The 22,794-nt window shown below is 34.2% G+C and overlaps 1 protein-coding gene across 1 annotated transcript in view; it reads left to right on the top strand.

Annotated features, from left to right (window-relative positions):
• The window catches only part of LOC123529037 (uncharacterized), a 171,238-nt gene that overhangs the window by 80,282 nt on the left and 68,162 nt on the right, over positions 1-22,794 (top strand). The window contains exon 4 of the mRNA XM_053520973.1: positions 12,012-12,176. Coding sequence (XP_053376948.1) covers positions 12,012-12,176 — 165 coding nt within the window. The remainder of the gene's footprint in view (positions 1-12,011; positions 12,177-22,794) is intronic.

A 22,794-nucleotide genomic window follows, 5' to 3' on the forward strand; every position in this document is an offset into this window, starting at 1 on the left:
TAAAGTCTTTCGCATTGTTTCATGTTAAAGTCTTCAGCATTGTTTCATGTTAAAGTCTTTAGCATTGTTTCCTGTTAAAGTCTTTAGCATTGTTTCATGTTAAAGTCTTCAGCATTGTTTCATGTTTAAGTTTTCAGCATTGTTTCATGTTAAAGTCTTTAGCATTATTTCTTGTTAAAGTCTTTAGCATTGTTTCCTGTTAAAGTCTTCAGCATTGTTTCCTGTTAAAGTCTTCAGCATTGTTTCCTGTTAAAGTCTTTAGCATTGTTTCTCGTTAAAGTCTTTAACATTGTTTCCTGTTAAGGTCTTTAGCATTGTTTCTCGTTAAAGTCTTCAGCATTGTTTCCTGTTAAAGTCTTCACCATTGTTTCATGTTAAAGTCTTTAACATTGTTTCATGTTAAAGTCTTTAGCATTGTTTCCTGTTAAAGTCTTTAGCATTGTTTCCTTTTAAAGTCTTTAGCATTGTTTCCTTTTAAAGTCTTTAGCATTGTTTCCTGTTAAAGTCTTCAGCATTGTTTCCTGTTAAAGTGTTAAAGTCTTCAGCATTGTTTCCTGTTAAAGTCTTCAGCATTGTTTGCTGTTAAAGTCTTCAGCATTGTTTCCTGTTAAAGTCTTTAGCATTGTTTCATTTTAAAGTCTTTAGCATTGTTTCCTTTTAAAGTCTTTAGCATTGTTTCCTGTTAAAGTCTTCAGCATTGTTTCCTGTTAAAGTCTTAAAGTCTTCAGCATTGTTTCCTGTTAAAGTCTTCAGCATTGTTTGCGTTAAAGTCTTCGCATTGTTTCTGTTAAAGTCTTTAGCATTGTTTCATTTTAAAGTCTTACATTGTTTCCTTTTAAAGTCTTTAGCATTGTTTCCTTTTAAAGTCTTTAGCATTGTTTCTGTTAAAGTCTTCAGCATTGTTTCCTGTTAAAGTGTTAAAGTCTTCAGCATTGTTTCCTGTTAAAGTCTTCAGCATTGTTTCCTGTTAAAGTCTTCAGCATTGTTTGCTGTTAAAGTCTTCAGCATTGTTTCCTGTTAAAGTCTTTAGCATTGTTTCATTTTAAAGTCTTTAGCATTGTTACCGTTAAAGTCTTCATTATTGTTTCCTGTTAAAGTCTTTAGCATTGTTTCATTTTAAAGTCTTTAGCATTGTTTCTCGTTAAAGTCTTTAAAGTCTTTAGCATTGTTTCTTGTTTCATGTTAAAGTCTTTAGCATCATTTCAAAGTAGTTTCCACAAACATTGAAAACCTTGTTTTCCTGGCATTACCATGTTCCTTCTTTTCATGTTAGAGTTTGTTACATTTAAGTTTTCTGGGTTGAGGGTTTTTAGAAACCTAGTCAAAGAATTTAATGTATCATAATTGTACTACATTTTATCATGGGAATTTTCAATCTAAATAAAGTATCATGTTTGTTTGCATTTTGCTATGGTTATTGCCACTAGTGCATTCTGCTCCTCTTTTGAAGCTATATTTCATTACTTTAAGTGGCTTCAATTTGCAGATGAATTTCTGCTGAGCAATGAAATTTTATGATTGAATATTTCACCTGAGTATTTATTGAAAAGCAGCTTGTACAGAAGATTGCAGTCAATTCCATACCAAATCAGAGGTTATGTATTTGGATCAGTGTCTACATTTAAATCTCAAAAGTTTTGCATTTTAGCAAATTTTTCAGGAGTGACTTAATCAAGCTTTAGAATTTGTCACAGGTCATCATCAAAGTGAAATGACTGCTTCACCATGCCAGGCTCCACTTGTTCTGTGGAGATGGGTTTCAAGTAGTTGAGTGCATTATTATTTGTTACTTAGTAAGACAGTTGTTTTTTAGAGTCATTATAAATGTCTTTATAATGTGGCTGCCACATTTTTAGGTACGGACATAATGTTTCTTAATAATAACATTGAAGCAATTCTGTTAGCTGATGACTTTTTTGGAAAGCAATTTCAATGTATTAAGTTCCAGAGGCTTAGATTGTTTTGTAATTACAGGAGACATCATTACATTTACCTTATTATGACCTGTAGAGTTATCAAATGAGACTCTTGACTGACACATCTTTTGGGAAATAAAACTAGAAATTATTAATCAAAACTGCTCTTAGATCATGGTTAATCTGTTTGTAATGTTATAGCTTTTATCTCTTCTTGTTGTTAACATAGGAAGCTTAACCATTAGCCTGCTGGTGGCAAGTGATTCTGCCTTTAGTGCAGACCAAGATCAGCCTGCACATCTGCGGTCTGCACTGTTCGCTATTCAGTCTGTAAATTTTCAGTGAACACCCCTTTGAATAATAAATGGTATTGCCCAAATTGAATGATGGACCAGTCCATTTTAGAAATTTAGCAAGCTAATGGTATAAAGTGGTTGATTCCTTTACGAAAGGCTGGTTCAAGGTACGTTTATAGCTGGACTATAGAAGTATAGGGGCAGCTATCCTACTTGACCCAGCTTCAGCCTCTGTTCTGTATCAGTAGGGTTTCTACAAATTTGAATATGCATGATGATGTATATACCTGGTGGCCTAGTGGTCTAATGGTAAGATGCTTGACTGTCAATCCAGAGGTCTGGGGTTCTAATCCCAGTTCAGGCACTGGAAATTTCTGAGATGTTCTTGAGTGTCTCCTACCTAACTAAGAGGCCAGTGCTGGTTCTTCCCACGAAAGATGGGTGCTATGCACGGGACACATTAAAGAACCAGACTTTTATTTGCAAAGTGTTAAGTTAGCTGGACGGACCTGTATCTAAAATGATTTCGGTCTCTCTGTTCTGGGGGATTTGTCCCACTCTGTCCCTCTGGTCAGATCCCTCTGTGCCCGAACTAGTAGGGGATGAATTTGTCATCCTTTTTGGCTGGCTTTGCACTATGTAAAATATCCTTGAACTTGTTTATCAAATAAAGGGCGCTATAATATAAATCTGGTGTAATATATTGATATAATCTGGTATAATATATAAAATATGATTGAATACAAGCAGACATTTCTGCATTGATTTTAACAGGTTTCTCCAGTGTTTACTAATAATTCAAAAATGCTTTATCATGCCTCTTTGAAGAAGAGAGGGACCCAATGTCTGTGTGTTGGTTTGTCATTTCGGTCAATAACTGGAGAATGTAGTAGAAGTTCCTAGGGTAATTGCTTGTGGTGTGTATAGATGATTGCCCCCTATTGTTTTGGTGTCAGTAACTCAAAAGTCAAGACCACAGTGATTATGAAATGGAAAACTGTTTCTGAACCGTCAAATGCTTATGCCTATGTTTTTTTCCCCCAGAGGATATCAGATTTTGCTTCTATTTGATGGCCTGTAGCTAACTGTTTCAGTCAGGAAGCAAAACGCTGACACAGGATGGTGATAGCAATTAACACAGAATGTCATCCTTATACATAGGATTTTTCTCAGGTTTCCCACAGAAACTTAATTGTGATTTCTTGTTTCCTTCTAAGATCTGAAAGACAGATCAGTTGATAAATTATCAGCAATATAGTCTGTCTGATTGAATGCACTTCAATGATATTTATCTCTTTTATTTCAGTGTATAGGACAAACTCCAACACAGTGTGACTTTCCTATGAGGGTACAGTACTAATACTGCTGTCACGAATAAAATGCACTGAATTTCAGCCGAGCTGTATTTTTTCAATGTACAAAGTTTACATATTACACCCGTTAAATATGTTTTGCTTGTAATAGGAGTTAAAAAAACTAAAAAATAATTCAAAAGTATCAGATTTACTTTTTCCGGTGTTGAGACATGCGCATTAAAATGTAAACAACAAAATTATTTGGAAGACGTAAGAAGATTGAATACTTTCATAATTATCTTGAAGACTTTGGCTTAATAATAACTTGCATGTTGATTATGAACATTAATTGATTTACCAGGAGTTGCCAAGCATATTACCATTTTGTAATCACATGGTAGACCATGTTCATGTGATTTGCTTGCTTAAAAGCAGGGATGATTGCTTGGCCATATTTGTGCATGTAAGTTTTGTAGAAGAGTGCTAAGATATAGGGTGGGTCAAAATTTATGTGAAATTTGTCAGCACTACTTTGTCCGTACTATGATCAGTACCAAGACTTATTGGGTATATTTTACAGAAGATAGTCGGGTAAATTTCTCAGATGTATAACTTCATAGTCATGTTTAAACAGATTAAAACATTCTTCTGTAATATATTATTTCTTAAATATTTTTTCTTTTGTAGAGGTTTTCTTAAATTCCATTTACTTATATAATTATCTGACTGTCAGATCCAGTCAAATTTATAAATTATATTAGTATTAATTACCTCCCTTTTATAGAAATTTTGAGAAGATATTCATTCTTTTTCAGTATTTTCCTAATAGGAAAGACAGACATTTGTAAAACTGACTTCTTTATGGCTTTGAATAAATATAAAAATGAATTGCATTAGAAAAACCTGCGGAACTTTAATCATTATGTAATTTTTCATATAATAATTCTTTTTTTCCCCCTAACTGAGGAAAGGAAAATGCATTCTAGCCTTTTACTTCACATTAAGTTCCGTATAAACGTAAAAGTGCAAGTGGTCATGGTCAAGGTTCATAGAAACATTATAGTGAGTAAGGTATATTGTGAATCCTCATTACCTTTATTTTAAATGTGGCGTGTCCTTTTTTTCTTTAATGTCAGTATACATATTTTTGGCCAGTGTACATAATTTCATACAATATGTTCATGTTAAAGTTAAATTTTGAAAAAGAGGTTTCATGTTGCAAAGAAGCCGGGTATATCAATTACCAAAATTACCGTACTGTCGACTGTGTCTCTTGTTTGTATTCATCAGCTTGTATTGTATGCGGTATTTTGAGTAGCAGTCGTTGGTTTTTTGCTATTGTCGATAATACACGGCAGGCTTTTATCTGATCATTCATGCTGTGTAAGCCGATAAAAATATCTCCTGAACATATTAAATTATGCTTCTTTATTTGACATGTTAATTATTTATAGTACAAGCTCACTCTTATACAGTTGTACATTCTATTTCGCAAGTATTCCTTACGTACTTACATACAAAATGTAATGTTATGCAAATTTGTGACAGAAGTTGATACATTATGTATCTTTTTGTAATCATTTGTATTTATTATGAAAATTGAAAGTTAATCAATTTGTTTAAAGGTTTTTTGAGCATAATTGTTTGAAATATTTCGAATATTAGAGCTTTAAGTAATCAGCATCCGTGTCCATGTTACAGAAGTTCTGTCTGTAAGCAAGTTTTTTAACTGAGTAAACTTTGCTTATGTTTTGCATGTAGCTAGATAATCTCAAAACTTACTGGGTCAAATGCTTTCAAAATTTGGCTAAATTTTTACCTGTAAGCAATGCCAGATTTCTCAGGAACTACTTTTAAATTACTGAATGCTTTCAAACTATTCATAAGTCTTCTGCAGTACGAAATTACAATTACGAGCCAGGTTCCATATCTCCATCTTACAGCTAACCCCAACCCCCTCAAGCTTTTTGTATGTAAGTTATTATTGTGAGGAATGTCTTCAAACAGACATCAGTGCACAGTCTTTTAACAGCTTTTGTTGAACAATATTCATTAGTATAGCTTGATTTTTCTATCAAGAATAATGAACATTCTTGCTTCTATTATTTTCTTTTTTGATTAATAGGTACAATAAGATATTTGGATTTTAACTGAAATAGTTTTTTACTTTAATGATAAATGAATTGCATGGTCACTTTGAATTTTGCCATTTGAAAATCTTAAATGATGACATGTGCTTAGTAATAGCTTTTCATGACCTGCTTTTCGTATGGCCCTGTGACAGCATTATTTAAGTAACTTATTAAATAAAACCATATCTTGTCAAAGCAAAATTATTTTCCGCATGGCTTAAGAAATCTTTAGTTTGAAAAATAAAAATTGCTAAAAAGTCTTTTCACTTGAACAAGAGTTTTGTGACTTTTTATATTCTAAAGTAATTTAAGCCTATAGAATAATAGTTAAGAGTAACTCGGTGATCCAGCTGAATGCTTATAATTGTTCGCAAATTGTACGGTGTTGGAGCGTCGCAAGGTTTTAACGATTTTCTAACATTGATCAACGGATAAATTTTCTCTCATTTGTCAAAGATCGGACAGGCCATGTACGTTCAAACTGTGATTAAGCCACAATGCTGCCACACAGAGACCCAAAGTTGCAGGGATATTGGTTGTGTAAAATAAAAACACGAGTTGCCTCAAATGAACTTTTTGACGGATTAGGGGTTGTGCGCCCTGTGTTGACATTCAAAGGTAAATTGATACGGTCATTGAACGGGATTTTCATTGAAATTGCAAATTATTTATGGACATTTTATTGAACATTTATTACAGTTTTATTTCTTTGAGTGCTAATTGACAGAGTTACCACTTACCGGTAATTACATGTAAATAATTTTAAATGATTTTCATACCACATAGTTAACAATATTTACTACTTTTGGTATATAGTATTTTCTATATGATGTATAGTATTTGCTATTTGTATATAAAATTTAGTGAATTTTCAAAATATTATCATTCTAACAATTTTTAAAAGTCCTACTTTCATCAAATATATGTACTTTTTAAAAAAATAAAATTTGTATGACAAGTTATACAAAATTTTAACGATCATTAAATTCATAACATGCAATGGTATTTATAAATATAAATGCATTCAGGTAATTATACAAATGAATGACAGTATTTTTGTAATTTTTTGATACGTCTTCATTTCTTATGGCTCGAAAATTAACCTTATTGACAATGTGTGTATTGTCATATAAATAGACTGGTATAAAAATACTATTTTTTTATGGGTAATTTAGCAGATGGTATGATATTTAGGTGTAGCATGAAAATTTGAGTTAAACATTTTTGGTATAAAAAGTATATTATTTCAGTGTATCATATTCTATGTGAAGTGTTTGTCATACAGTGTGTCAGTGTTCTGGAGTATCGTCGTTTGAAATTAAGGTTTTATAATTCTTCCTTTTGTAGAATAGGATTAACAAGGATATTATGTTTGTGTACTAATATATTTGTGAATGTAACAGTTTTGTAAAGTCGTGTGAAATTAGTTTTGTTTAGTTTGGAAAAATTTATATAGTTTTTTGTAGAGAAAATTGATGTTTCTGGATTGCATGCGATGCAGCACTTACGGTTACCAAGATTTCCAAGTTAGTCGTCAGTTCAGTGAATGTAAATTAGTACTGGAGAGTTACAGACTTGAATTTCATCAAAAGAGCATCTCTTAGCATGTATAGTGAAATATGAACAACTTTTATTTCAAATTTTTGGAACATATAACTTTCCTCAATACTAATTGTTACTTTGTAATGATAGGTGGTGCATTCCAGAGTTCAGTCATTTTTCTGTGTGTCTGACTGTCTGCCACAAAACTTTTCAGAAATATGTATAGTTCAGACACTTAAATGTGTGTACCGAGATGACAATATACAGTGGTTTATATGAAGCAGACATACCGGTAGTCATCCCCTATCTCTCCCCCCTTAACCTCTATTTGTCACGATTTAACTTCTTTTTGTTCCAAGTTTATTCTTCACTTATGTTAAAGTGTCTTCATTAATTAGATATCCTATGTTGAGTTTCCTGATACAAGAAACAATCAAATAAATAATAGAACTATAAAATACATTGTTGGAACATGAAAAAACATTCCTGTAATTAGGTAACAATTTATTTTGCTCAAACAAGGTTTCTCACACGGTGCACACAAGGTCGTGCATCAATACCACAGCATGCATTATTCATTATTTGATCTACATGATTATGATCTTCAAACAGGCCAGTATTGACGGGCCAATATTGATGTAAACTCACAGTATCAAAAGACCCCATTCAAAGTGTGCAGAAAAAATGGAAGCGATTCCATAGACTTGTAAAAAGCAATAGCGGTATTGACATGTTGAGTTTTTTCTCTCGTGCCATCTGAAGAATATTCCTATTTGGGATGCGCTTGATTAGTTGTTGCTATGTAAATTTTGGAATACATTTTTACTTAGCAGGCAAGTACCTTAATTAAGTCTCAATTAATTGTTGTTTTTTTTGGGTTTTTTTAAGCAAAATGTTGATTGCAATTTCAAATAAAATAATTCTGACATAAGTTACTTACTATACATGTCAAATATTTTCTTAGAAAATTTTACTGTAAAAAGTTAACAATTGATATTAGGTTGTCAGTTTTAATTACCTCCCTTTGATCTTGTTATATTATATGAATATGAAAATCTGTTTTTTGCCCCTTTCTTAAGATTGCCTGTAAATTTCCATTTGGCTTATGTGACCTTATGTAGCATTGATAAGAAACTGAGAGAAAAAATGGAAATTTTGTTTATCATTAAACTTTAGAAATATATTTTACTTCATAAGGGAAGTAATAATATATGTTTGACCACTGAAGGGAGGTAATAACATGTGTAATGGAGAAAAAATTTCCTAAAAAGGTGGTTGGGATATAAAACTGTCCTTCCTTTCTATCACTATCAAACAGCAAAAAGATAAATATAGCAGGATTTGTATTCACCTAAAATACAGGATCAGTAAGCTTTGAAAAGGTGTCTCTTTCAATTATTTTCTTTTAATTTTTGTTGAAATAGGGTCTGTGTAAAGAAATCTTGTTTGTATAGTATGTTTTATTTAAGCTTTTACTTGTTTTTTATTTTCCATTTTTCTATAGCTGTTATATGTATTATAAAAAAATATTTGTCCATGCTACTCAAATATATAGAAGCAGGAAAAAATCTTTAAAAACACAGGAAGACAAATATGGTTTTTAAGAGCGGATGCAGTGGTCCAGTGGCAACACATACTGCCTGCAATGAAACCAGGGGTCATGTCTTTGAGCCCCCACTCCTCCAACTAAAAATTACTAACATTGGGATAAAAGTCCTGTGTATACTATGTTGCTTTATACCTGACATGCTAAAGAACCAGGGATTCTTCTGGAATTGGAGCATCTTCTGTATCTTGCACTATCCTCCCATTACTAACAGTTTTTCTGGAGGAGTCTCCTATATGGGTTACTGGTGGTGCGTATAAATAAGCTTACATACAAGCTTTGGTTTTCATGTTTAGCTCAATTATTTGAAGAATAAGACATTGTAGACTTATTGCATCCTTTCATCAATGTATGCATCTGCATCAGCATCCGTGTCCAAACTGGCATCCTAATTTGGTTCATCAGCATCTGTGTCATTTTGCCCATTTTTTTTGCCTGTATGTCTATGTTCTTAATATCCTGTTTGTACATGACAAGGCATAGCATTTCTATCCTCTTACAGGTTACACTAAAAAAAATCTATCTGTCTGGTTTGTTTTGTAATGAATTTGAAACCTTTGTACTTGTATTTATTTTGTCTTCAATTTTCTGGTAAGGTGATTGTCCTTTTAATAAATTCTAATTAAACTCTATGAAAATATGATACTAAATTTCTTTTATTTATCTTTCTGTAGGTAGCGTCTGTTCATGATCTTCTTTGGAATGATTATTGTTTATGGCATTGTCAGATATTTAGGTCCTTGGAGATCCAATTAAGGTCTATTTTCCTAGAAATTTATGCAGGTTCTTTCCATATAGCTTCCCTTTGTCAGGAAGAATTTCTGATAACTGCCTTTTTTAACACCGATAGTGGATAGAATGTATTTACATCTAATGGTTTGTTTGGTCGATGTCAAAAAATAAAGGTCGTTGACTTAACATTTACCCTGCTAAATTTTTTTAATGGACAGGTCTATAATATCATTCAGTTTGGGCAGTACCACTTACGTTCTCTGAAAGTTTACAGACTGAATTAGCCAACAGTGCAGACCAAGATCAGCCTGCACAAAAGTGCTTGGTCTGCACTAAGCTACATGTAAAGGCAAAATCACTTGCCGATGTTCTGTAAGATTACACTGTTTGTGTGTTTTCTACCAAAATATATAGATTTCTGGTCAGAGGCTTTATCACGTCTTACTCTGTCAAATTACCATACTGTAGCATCGGTAGGGAGTTGGTCACCAACAGACAGATAATATTCCTGTTTATGTTTAATATCATAAACTTTTAAAATTTAAATTATGTTTCATGTTATCAGCAAGTTTATTGACCTGGACATTACTGAAAGCTTGTATAGCCCAGGGAAGCTTAATTACTGAAAGCTTGTATTGCCCAGGGAAGTTTTGTACAGAAAAAAACAACTTTTATTGCCCATGGAAGTTTAATACAGAAAAAACTTGCCAGGTGAAGCACTGGAAAACTTGTTTTGCCCAGAGAAGGTTAATAGACGAAACACTTGTATTGACAGGAAAACTTGCACAATGCTCCGGGAAGCTTCATACAGAAAAACCTGTATTGCAAGGAGAGGTACAGAAAGCTTGAATTGCCCTAGAAAGTGCAGATTTTATTTATGTAATCATGTTATACTATCTAGAATGGACTGGTTGTTATACTATCTAGAATGGACTGGTTGTATCATAAAATAAATTGATTTGTTGTATCATCTACAAATGGAAGTGTTTCATTTGAAGAGTTTGCACTAAACTTAAAAGCAATTCAGTGGTTGGTAATGGCAAACAGTTTCCAGCGTAAAATATTGATATTTATGAAACAGAATTCTTTGTGATGTTCTGCAATGTGCTATTAAATTAACTGGTGCATTTTGGCATAAACTGAGTTCTTTTTTCCCCAGTATATGGAAGCCATAACACTCCTGATGAGAATGATATTAGAAGTAAAAATAAATATGGAGTTATGGTAGAGGTTACCATTATTTAGAGATGATCAGTTTAGAGGCAGATTTAGATAATCTTTTATTTGTATTTTTCCTGTTATTTCTATTTTGGGTTTTGATAGTAAAAAGCCTTTCAATTTCTTAAGAATTCATTAGTTATTTATATTATGGGAGAAACTGATAATATTCAAGAATGTTTTAAGGTATTAGGTCACTAATAGTAATGTTTACAAAATGGCCTTTGCTTGGTATATTCTGAAAGGTAACCGTGTTTTGCACTATTTTGCAAATTTTTAACAATTTTTACCGTGCCGTTTTTTATAAATTTTGAATAACTTATGGTATCTCCTCAAGCTGAAGTAGAGACAAATTTCAAAGTGATAGCCACTATCCAAAACGTTTTCAGAGAACTCATTTTACCATTAATTTCAATAGAAGAAACATCAAACTATTGGTAAACAATTATAAAATACAAAATAAAAATGTCAATATCATTTTTTCTATGGTGCCTCAAGTAAACGGATTTAATGAGACAGAATTCATACTTCAACATTGAAAAAATAAGGTCGAATGATGTGTTTCTGTTTTGGATTTCGCTTACTCCATTTAAAAATAACCTTAGGGAAGATGTAAAACCTACCTAAATTTCTTCCAATATATATAATCTAAGAGTGAAAGCAAAATAGAGAACTTTCACCGCGTGTAACTCAATATTTTTAAAGATGTGTAACTCTACCCCTTCTGTTTAAGTAGTAAATTCACTTTGAACACCAAGAAATCGCTTATAAGATTCATCTTTTTCCATTTTTGTACAAAAAATCAATAATAAGTCTTGAAAGAAGTAAAAAGTTTCTAGTAAAAAAGGAAAATAAGGGGGGAAAAAATTGGTCCCAGTAGGGCTTGAACCTACGCACCCCTAAGAACTGCAGTAAAAGTAGGTTTATGGTAGGAATTGAATACTCTTCAAAAAGGAGGTATCTATTAGTGATCTAATACCTTAATTGTTCACAAGTCTTAGCTGCAGGTATTAACTGATTCTCAGAATTTAAGATGGTGCCAGCCTGATTAAAGACGTGAATGGTATTATCGTAAGCCCAGTCTACTAGCTAACTACATGAAACACATTAGACTATGTGTACAGGAGTTGCTCATTATGATTCTTGGGCTTGGTGCTTGCTCTCTACCTCAACAACATGACAGACGACAGTTACAGTGTAACGGAATTCCGTTTGTTTTACGCGTGGAGACAATTACACATTTTTAATGGTCTTTATTTCTCATGTATTTCCAGAGATATGAAGATTTGTCAAACAAATGGGACCAAGCGAAGGAAGAAGTTCGACTCGAAGACCATGAAGTGCTACGAGAGAAGGTATCCCTGCAACAAGAGTTGATACGCAAACAAGACGAGTATGCCCAGCAAAGACGCAAACAACAGTTACAAGCTGAGACGGAGGTAATATTATATAATCTTTCATGTCTTTAAGCACACCCCTACACACACACCCACCTCATCATCTGACCACATGCATGTTGCCTACATTTAGAAATATCAAAAGTTATAAGTGAATTGTTGTCTATATTTGGCATGGATTTCTTTTTACAGAATAAATGACTGCATGCCTCTTCTGCTTGAATGTGGTCAGTGCAATGTGGCATAGTAAAATGTAAAGCTTTTTGGCACAAGGAATGAAAGATGAGTAAAGTGTAGGTTGAAAATTATGTTTTGATTTGCTGTTAATGCAGTTAGGCATATGCATTTAGGTTTTCACAGATAGGTAATAAACCATATTTCTTAGGTTTAATTGAAGCTATTATTAGTGCTTTTTATACCTCAAAACATTATAATACACATTTGTTGAAAAATACACAGTGTATGTTGGTAAGACAACAGTTTTAGTTGACCAGTAGCTGGTAAAAAGCAAGTATTTGCAATCACTATGTCTGTCTCCACCAAACATTAATTCAGATGTTGTCAAAAGTTGATAGGAAACTAATGAAAAGAAAACAATGAAATGATCTGAATTCCCAGATACTGCACATTACATAACACTAGCTGTTACAGTAAATCCTTTTCTTTACTTTTTAATACAGTATTGTAAGTGTCTCTATAGAAACCTTGCCTTCCAAAGCAGCAGGGAAAGAAATCTTGCAGAGAGATTGTCAAAATATGATTGATTTCATATAAGAGCACATTCTATGCAAAAACCTAAGTTAGGGCCTTAGATCCAGATCACCCTGCACATCTGTGCAGTCTGTTTTCGAGCCATACTGTTCACTTATTGGTTGCATACAAGTACTGAAATTGATAAATGAACAGTATGAATATAGGGATAAATAAACAGTATGTGCACTGATCTGAATCTTTGCTGGTCGCAAAGCTGTTACATTGGTTTTTGCACAGTGGTGCTCATATGAAAAGACAACTGAGTTAATATGAGACTGAGGTACAGGACGTGTGTGAGAATTAATTGTGAATAAATAACAACTGCGGCAAGCTGTATGTGAATGTCCACGGTAAATATAAGGGGCTTAGAGGTTATAAAACTATGTTTGGAGACAAGTCTAAAATCTCAAATAATGGATGGTTGATTTTGAGATCAACTGTTAACTGGCAAAATTTAATGGGAGAGCAACTTTCTGAGACACAGGTTTCATTACTTATATAATTAGTGGACCTGATAGACTGCTTGGTTTGTTATGATCTCAAATTTAAAACTTTTAGACTGGTCACCAACTTAGTTGCATAGACTTTAGATTCATATCAAAAGTTTGGAGACCAGTCTCAAAAACTCTAGCATCTGACTGGTTGTTTCTGAGTACTGGATATTAAGGTCACACACCACTAAATAGTATTCCCTGTATATTCTATATGAAACTGACGTTTTTTAAAGAGCTACCAAACATAGCTAGACCCATTTCAGAGAACAAATCCTTACATTCATTTGACAGAGTTATGATAAGAAGAGAAAAGTAGGGGTCATATAAAATTATCTTCTAAATGAGATTTCTCTTGTCACATTTGCTTACTGTAAAATCACATCATAATCACACTGCTGTGACCTGGAAGTACTACTCATACTTAAATTGAGTTTCACTTCACCAAATACAACCTCCTCTCCCATTTTTTCAACCAAATGTCAAAAATACATCCACAATGAAATTTAAACAGAAACCAACTTTAATTTAGACATCTGTGGCCATGCCAAGTGAAAAATTAGTATTCAAAAACCTGTCCGCCATTACGCGACAAGACCAGATAGCTCCCATGCTGGTTCCTTTAGTATAGTTAGGCCTTAACCAATATAGCAGGATTCACTTTAAACTCAGTTCTACAATCTTCTTCTGTTATTGTAAGGAAGAAACCTTTGATCTGAGAACCAGACATAAATGAATAAAACAAAACTCTGTTTCAAAAGCTGAAGTCTATATTTTTTTCTTTTTCGGAAATATAAACATAACAAAGAGAATATTCATGATTGAAAGAAGAATCAATTTTTCAGGTGTGTAGAGAAAACGTTTTGGAGCAAAATGTCTTGTCCTCACTTTTACCAAAAAGTAAATAATTTAAATCATATTGGAAAGTGAGATTTTCGCATTTATTATAAAGTGTTAGATCCTTTATTAAAAACCAAAAATGTTTTCATTTTTCATACATTCAGCTTACAAGAGTGATAAAAAATGTTTTTATTCTTAAGCAGCCTTGAGTTTTCAAAAAATACTATAAATTTTAATGGCTATATTGATACATTGATTACCTTAATGACTGACATTTTTACTTCAAACCCTTGAATTATTTATTTTGTGTTGATTTTTTAAGTTTATACTGACAAAAATTAGGCCATATGGAGATTTTCTTGCCTAAAATAACTGTATGACCCAAGGTGACACAATGCATATTGTATGATTAAGGCCATATAATGATTTTCTTGCTTTTTAATAGTGGAGTAAGACCCTAGGTGACGCTGTGCACATTATATTAGTCACAAGCAGGCACCTTCGTAGAAATAAGTAGCGTTCTATTAGACTGACCTGGATGGCTTCTTGACATAAAGAATTCTAAGTCACTTGCAGGGTTCAAACTTGGTGGTGAGAGACAAATGATTATGAAGCCAATAACCACAACCACTCAACCCAGTTACATAAATGCTTTAGATTTTGTTTCCATACGTGAATCTGTACATTTATAAGCAAAAATAGGTCTTTAAGATCGCTTAATTTTAAATAGCAGTATTTAGAAACTCTGTATATAGCTGCAGTAAACTTAGTTTATACATGTACTAATTTTGTTCTGGCTCAGTTGTGATGAAGGCTATTATAAGGCTTGTTTGAAGCACTCTGCAGTCCGTTTCCTGGCAAAACCAGTACTGGTGTCAGTTGGGAAGGTTCAGCTGTGACCCCAATTGGGCTGAAACCAATGACCTTCTGGTTGAATGATCAGAATTTAAACCAGAAGACAAGTTGTTACGGCTTGCAGTAAATTTTCCATTCCCATTACACTTCAGTAAAGTTTTTTACTTAAGAAAATGTAGTAGAAACACCCAAGTCTGCCCTATTATAAAGGCTTGTAGTGCCTTTGCAATTTGTTGCACAAAGGAGATATGCAATTGAATTTAGTTACTCAATATTACACATATGAGTATAACTTCCCTAACTATATCTCTGTCTGCTCATATGGAGCTCATTGAACAAGAGCGCTACTTCAAGTGAAAGCAAAAAGGAAAAAAGTGAAGAGAGTACAGATTCACATTTGGCTGCTTTAACAGAAAACACTGATAAAATATATTTTAACAGAAAATTCTATATAAAGAGTCAATGCAATTATTTCTACATATTATTAAAGCTAAAACAGCTGAACTTGCCTTTGTGGCTACTTGTTCTCAGCAACCACTTATGCTTTAAGTAGCCAGGTTGTGTCATGCTTAATATACAGGTTTGACTGTTGGCCAATCACTTGGAAAAGTAGGTCATTAGGTCAGCAAATGACATCTGTAAAACAAATCCTCAGAGACTTCCTTAATAAGCTACTAAATAATGCCTGCATTTTTTTTCCAAATTAGTTCTTTCTGCTAGAACCTAATTATAGGAAAATTAGCACATTTTTACTCTCTTAAGAAGAAGAATAAATTCAGTGCTGTTAGTAAGAAATTGAAATCATGGCATCTAGCTCACTTCCAGTGATAGCTCAAGTTATATATCTCCTTATAATGTAATATTTGTTAGGTCTCGAGTGTCTTTAAATTTTATGTAAGTTAGCCGTGGTTTATATTGTATAATTTATAAGCTTGTAATAATTACTTAGCTAACAGTATTTATATACAGTGGTAACAATAAATTACTGCTAAAAGCCTTTTGAATGAAGTATCTGCTAAAAGACACTTCAAAATAAAGACATGCAGTAAATTTACAACATTTAAAGTGGCATTATGCGCATCTTACTGCACATAGTGTGTTTTTGGTGAATGTTTTATAAAAGCAATTTCCGGTTGCTGTGCATTTAAATGTGTTAAATTAACGATAATGCCGCATAAGTATTTGAAGTTGATGCTCTAGAAATAAAGAAATCAGACTAATAAGATAATAGTTTTTTTTCTTCAGTCTTCTACGCAGTGATCTCCCTTACCTATAGGTAGAGATTTCTGTAGTTGAAGGGAAGCAACTCCTGCATGCAGTTTGACTTTTCTTAAAATGACTGCCCCAGTCAAAATAAGAAAAGTCATATTTGGAAAGTATTTATCTTGTACTGGTAACAGGAAGAGTTTGTTATATTGGGTTAAAAGCTGTAATTTCCTTCACCCTTTTTTTCTCACACATCTACTTCAGCTTGATTTGTACTTGAAAAATGCGCATTTTTCCACTTTAACTATTAAACTCCTATACTGGAAAGAGATGAAATTTAATTAGAAGCCAGCAATGCAATTTAGTGCTATTTAATTTGAACGTTATGACTCAAATAATACATGTGTTACACTTTGAAATGTTGGATTTTTCACATAAATACAGATTTATATACCCAGAAGAAATTGGTGGGGCTTAGAATTCTAAAGATAATGTATGTAGAAATATGTTTCAATCTTTCCAATGTCCTTTTTGCAAAGGTTACAAGGAATTGCTTTTAAATATAAGGGTGACATTGCATAGTGCAGCACATAGTTGGAAACAGTAACTGGAAATAAAATGGTTAAACTGTAAACTCCCTTTTAATTAACTAAAGTTCTGCCAACTCTGTTTAATTCAACTTAACTTCACACATTTTGCTGTTATTATCTTACTTAAATATAACTGTAATTCATTCAAACTTTGATGCCAATAATTACCTCACCTCAATTCACCTTTGTTAAAAAATGTTTGAATGATATTACCTCCCTTTGATTTATCTTCAGTTTACCCATATTTTGATGTTGTTACCTCCCTTGAATTAACTGCCCCTGGAGGTACTAGTGCATGCAGTTACCTCCCTTGAATTAAACTTGATGCTTTTACCTCCCTTCATTTTAACTTTAATCCTGATGTTTGAATTTAGTTCATTAAGGATAATAGTTTGTAAATTTTGCTCTTTTCAGGAGGACAAGTTTATAAAATCTGGTATGTTTGAGTTTGTGTTTTGATGCAATTGTTTTTTAAATTATCTCCCTTGATCACAGTTGATTAAAGACGTGTGTTGTTGTTTAAAGCTAATATATTGTTGATGTTCACTATTTAACAAGTTTGTTTTTATTATAGCTAAAAAACATGGCCGCCAAATGTTACAACTAGTTTTAAATATACCAGTAGAAAACTTTGCATGCAAATCAGTTCATTTAAAACATCAGGACTACTGTCAAAGCAATTTGGTAGAAACATTTCCTGGTAAAAGCAAAGTGCAAAAATTCCATAGCTACCAGAGGATGGTACTCTTTTTTTCTTTGTATTATATCAATAATTGATGGAAACTGTGAAATTCTTCTTATTTGAAACTGGTATAGCTGCAGGTATCAGTATAATGGTAATTTTGCAGAAGTTTTCTTTGAGAGAACCTCCCATTTTACTTTTTCTGTAAACATCGCTGCAATTATCAGTTCTCATTTTCGCTATATGTATATAGTTAACACTTTGAAACTTTTTATCTGAATCAACAATCATGTTCATTTTTTATTTGTAATTAATAAACCATCTTTGACTGTGTGCAATATTGATTCTAAAATTCTTACATTGAAAAAGTCTTATGTTGTCTGTTCATGCAAATCTGGCATTTGATGAGTAAGTGCCAGAGATAATTTCAAGGGCATACTTCATAGTTTCCCAAATGTTCGGATTACTGTGCAACATAATATTCAGATATATTGTGACGTGATGTTACACATTACAGTGTTGTGACAGGCTAGGAAGATTCAGATATATTGTGACGTGATGTTACACGTGACAGTGTTGTGACAGGCTAGGAAGATTCAGATATACTGTGACGTGATGTTACACGTGACAGTGTTGTGACAGGCTAGGAAGATTCAGATATACTGTGACGTGATGTTACACGTGACAGTGTTGTGACAGGCTAGGAAGATTCAGATATACTGTGACGTGATGTTACACGTTACAGTGTTGTGACAGGCTAGGAAGATTCAGATATACTGTGACGTGATGTTACACATCACAATGTTGTGACAGGCTAGGAAGATTCACTGGCGCCAGACCAGAAAGAAAATGCCTCTGTACATGTTATACCCTACCCCTAGGTATTCTATAAGAACCATGGTCATGAAGGGGAAAATATACTAACCCGTTTCAATTGCGCATTTCATACCTAAAGCACGCAGTTCGGTAAATGTGTACTATGGATATCAAACAAGTGGTAATTTATCTTCCATTGTGTACTGGTCACATTTCTTCAATACTTCTTATCTTACAAAAACAACGCGTAGTTTATAGCTTTTTCAACGTTACACAAAAAACTTGCTTGAACTTCCCTGGTGAAGTTCCGTTCTAGATTACAAAACCATTCTGATTGGCTCTTGTAAAAATGTATGTCAATCGTCATTTTACTACACATGTTCGCTAATATGTGAAAATGCAGCATAAATGTGCAAAATAAATAAAATAAACAGAATAGATGTTGACCAATGTATGATTTCAAATTAAAAATCATATACAAGATGAATTTCTTTCATCATTTCGAGTTTTAGTGTAAAATTGTGATTTTTTTTAAATTCTGTTTTTGTTTGTTTACGTTTCGCCTAACATGTGCTCACTGCCGGATGTTCATTAGGGAAGGTCACGCAAGTTTTTTCTGTAATGTTGACGAAAGCTTAAAATATGTTGATAATCTCAGCAATATGGAATATTGAGACAATGTGACTGGTGCACGTTGGAAGATATATTATCGCTTGTTCAATATACTAGGTACCCTTTCACCGAACTTCGCGTTTAAGTTGAGAATTGTATGATTGAAAAGGGTAAGTATATTTTCCCGTTCATGACCATGGTTCTTATAGAATACCTAGGGGTAGGGTATAACATGTACAGAGGCCGGCATTTTCTTTCTGGTCTGGCACCAGTGGGAAGATTCAGATATACTGTGATGTGATGTTACACATTACAGTGTTCTTACTACAGGCTAGGAAGATCTGTTGATTAAAGTTTGCCAACCCGCCATGCATTCCATCAACCCGTTAGGCTGCCAGTCCATCAGTCAGTCAGGCTGCCAGTCCATCAGTCAGGCAGGCTGCCAGTCCATCAGTCACGCTGCCAGTCCATCAGCCTGTCAGGCTGCCAGTCTATCAGTCAGTCAGGCTGCCAGTCCATCTGCCCGTCAGGCTGCCAGTCAATCTGCCCATCAGGCTGCCAGTCCATCAGTCAGTCAGGCTGCCAGTCCATCAGCCCGTCAGGTTGCCAGTCACACAAAGAGGGATCCTGCAAAAATTTTAAACTACAAGATATTTTTAGCTCACCTGTCACAAAGTGACAAGGTGAGCTTTTGTGATCGCGCGGTGTCCGTCGTCCGTCCGTGCGTCCGTAAACTTTTGCTTGTTACCACTCTAGAGGTCACATTTTTCATGGGATCTTTATGAAAGTTGGTCAGAATGTTCATCTTGATGATATCTAGGTCAAGTTCGAAACTGGGTCACGTGCCATCAAAAACTAGGTCAGTAGGTCTAAAAATAGAAAAACCTTGTAACCTCTCTAGAGGCCATATATTTCAAAAGATCTTCATGAAAATTGGTCAGAATGTTCACCTTGATGATATCTAGGTCAAGTTCGAAACTGGGTCACGTGGGGTCAAAAACTAGGTCAGTAGGTCTAAAAATAGAAAAACTTTGTGACCTCTCTAGAGGCCATATTTTTCATGAGATCTTCATGAATGTTGGTCAGAATGTTTATCTTGATGATATCTAGGTCAAGTTCGAAACTGGGTCACAGAGGGTCAAAACTAGGTCATTAGGTCTAAAAATAGAAAAACCTTGTGACCTCTCTAGAGACCATATTTCTCAATGGATCTTCATGAAAATTGGTCAGAATGTTCATCTTGATGATATCTAGGTGAAGTTCGAAACTGGGTCACATGGGGTTAAAAACTAGGGCAGTAGATCTAAAAATAGAAAAACCTTGTGACCTCTCTAGAGGCCATATTTTTCATGAGATCTTCATGAATATTGGTCAGAATGTTCACCTTGATGCTATCTAGGTCAAGTTCGAAACTGGGTCAGGTGCCGTCAAAAACTAGGTCAGTAGATCTAAAAATAGGAAAACCTTGTGACCACTCTAGAGGCCATATTTCTCAATGGATTTTCATGAAAATTGGTCAGAATGTTCACCTTGATGATATCTAGGTCAAGTTAGAAACTGGGTCATGTGTGGTCAAAAACTAGGTCAGTAGGTCTAAAAATAGGAAAACCTTGTGACCTCTCTAGAGGCGATATTTTTCAATGGATCTTCATGAAAATTGGTCAGAATGTTTACCTTGAAGATATCTAGGTCAAGTTCGAAACTGGGTCACGTGGGTTTAAAAACAAGGTCAGTAGATCTAAAAATAGAAAAACCTTGTGACCTCTCTAGAGGCCGTATTTTTCATGAGATCTTCATGAATATTGGTCAGAATGTTCATCTTGATGATATCTAAGTCAAGTTCGAAACTGGGTCACGTGCCATCAAAAACTAGGTCAGTAGGTCTAAAAATAGAATAAACCTTGTGACCTCTCTAGAGGCCATATTTCTCAATGGATCTTCATGAAAATTGGTGAGAATGTTCAGCTTGATGATATCTAGGTCAGGTTCATAACTGCGTCATGTGCGGTCAAAAACTTGGTCAGTAGGTCTAAAAATAGAAAAACCTTGTGACCTCTCTAGAGGCCATATTTTTCACGAGATCTTCATGAAAATTGGTGAGAATGTTCACCTTGATGATATCTAGGTCAAGTTTAAAAGTGGGTCACATGCCTTCAAAAACTAGGTCATTAGGTCAAATAGTAGAAAAACCTTGTGACCTCTCTAGAGGCCATATATTTCAATGGACCTTCATGAAAATTGGTCAGAATTTTTTATCTTGATGATATCTAGGTCACATGTGCTCAAAAACTAGGTCACTATGTCAAATAATAGAAATAACGACGTCATACTCATTTGAACACTGGGTCATTTGGGGATAGGTGAGCGATTCAGGACCATCATGGTCCTCTTGTATTTTTAAGTAGGCAAGACATATAACAGTACAATATAAGTTGCATACCGCTAATTATCAAGTGGTGCAAACAATTAAGATAATCTAAAGCTGCATTGTTTATCAACTAACTTTTACACATTGATCAATAAACATCTGATAATGACAGGGGTTATTGTACTGAATACAAACCATGAGATGTCAATCGGTACGTGGTGTGATTGACATCTATTAGTAGCTAATTAACATAAAGACGCTCCGCCTACTGCCATACTTCTGTTTATGACGGTGAACATGGGGCAGAACTTTCTAACTCGGGACGCATCAAAGAATATTTCAGCCGATATTTGGCGTATAGTTCCGTCTCGTACCTGCGACACTTTGCGGCACTCCTCTGGCAGAAAACGGGTCGGTTATTTTTTTTCGGGGGATCCTTAAAAAAGTTACGGTCGGCGGTAAAAAGACGGTTGGTCGGGAAACCAGAAACAAACCTTTTTTTTTTTTAGGCCTAACTCTGATTAGAGTTTTGACAGATTTATGCCCCTTTTACTGGCAAAGCTCTAATTCAGAGTCAAGCACTGAGAAAAGTCGAGCGTGCTGTTTTACAGACAGCTCTTGTTTTATTAGCTCACCTGTCACAAAGTGACAAGGTGAGCTTTTGTGATCGCGCGGTGTCCGTCGTCCGTGCGTGCGTGCGTGCGTCCGTAAACTTTTGCTTGTGACCACTCTAGAGGTCAAATTTTTTGTGGGATCTTTATGAAAGTTAGTCAGAATGTTCATCTTGATGATATCTAGGTCAAGTTCGAAACTGGGTCACGTGCCGTCAAAAACTAGGTCAGTAGGTCTTAAAATAGAAAAACCTTGTGACCTCTCTAGACGCCATATATTTCACAAGATCTTCATGAAAATTGGTCAGAATGTTTACCTTGATGATATCTAGGTCAAGTTTGAAACTGGGTCACGTGCCATCAAAAACTAGGTCAGTAGGTCTAAAAATAGAAAAACCTTGTGACCTCTCTAGAGGCCATATATTTCACAAGATCTTCATGAAAATTGGTCAGAACGTTCACCTTGATGATTTCTAGGTCAAGTTCGAAACTGGGTCACGTGCCTTAAAAAACTAGGTCAGTAGGTCAAATAATAGAAAAACCTTGTGACCTCTGTAAAGGCCATATTTTTCATGGGATCTGTATGAAAGTTGGTCTGAATGTTCATCTTGATGATATCTAGGTCAAGTTCAAAACTGGGTCACGTGCGGTCAAAAACTAAGTCAGAAGGTCTAAAAATAGAAAAACCTTGTGACCTCTCTAGAGACCATATATTTCATGAGATCTTCATGAAAATTGGTCAGAATGTTCACCTTGATGATATCTAGGTCAGGTTCGAAATTGGGTCACGTGCCATCAAAAACTAGGTCAGTAGGTCAAATAATAGAAAAACCTTG

The sequence above is a fragment of the Mercenaria mercenaria genome, chromosome 13 (genome assembly GCF_021730395.1).
Source record: "Mercenaria mercenaria strain notata chromosome 13, MADL_Memer_1, whole genome shotgun sequence".
NCBI lineage: Eukaryota > Metazoa > Mollusca > Bivalvia > Venerida > Veneridae > Mercenaria > Mercenaria mercenaria.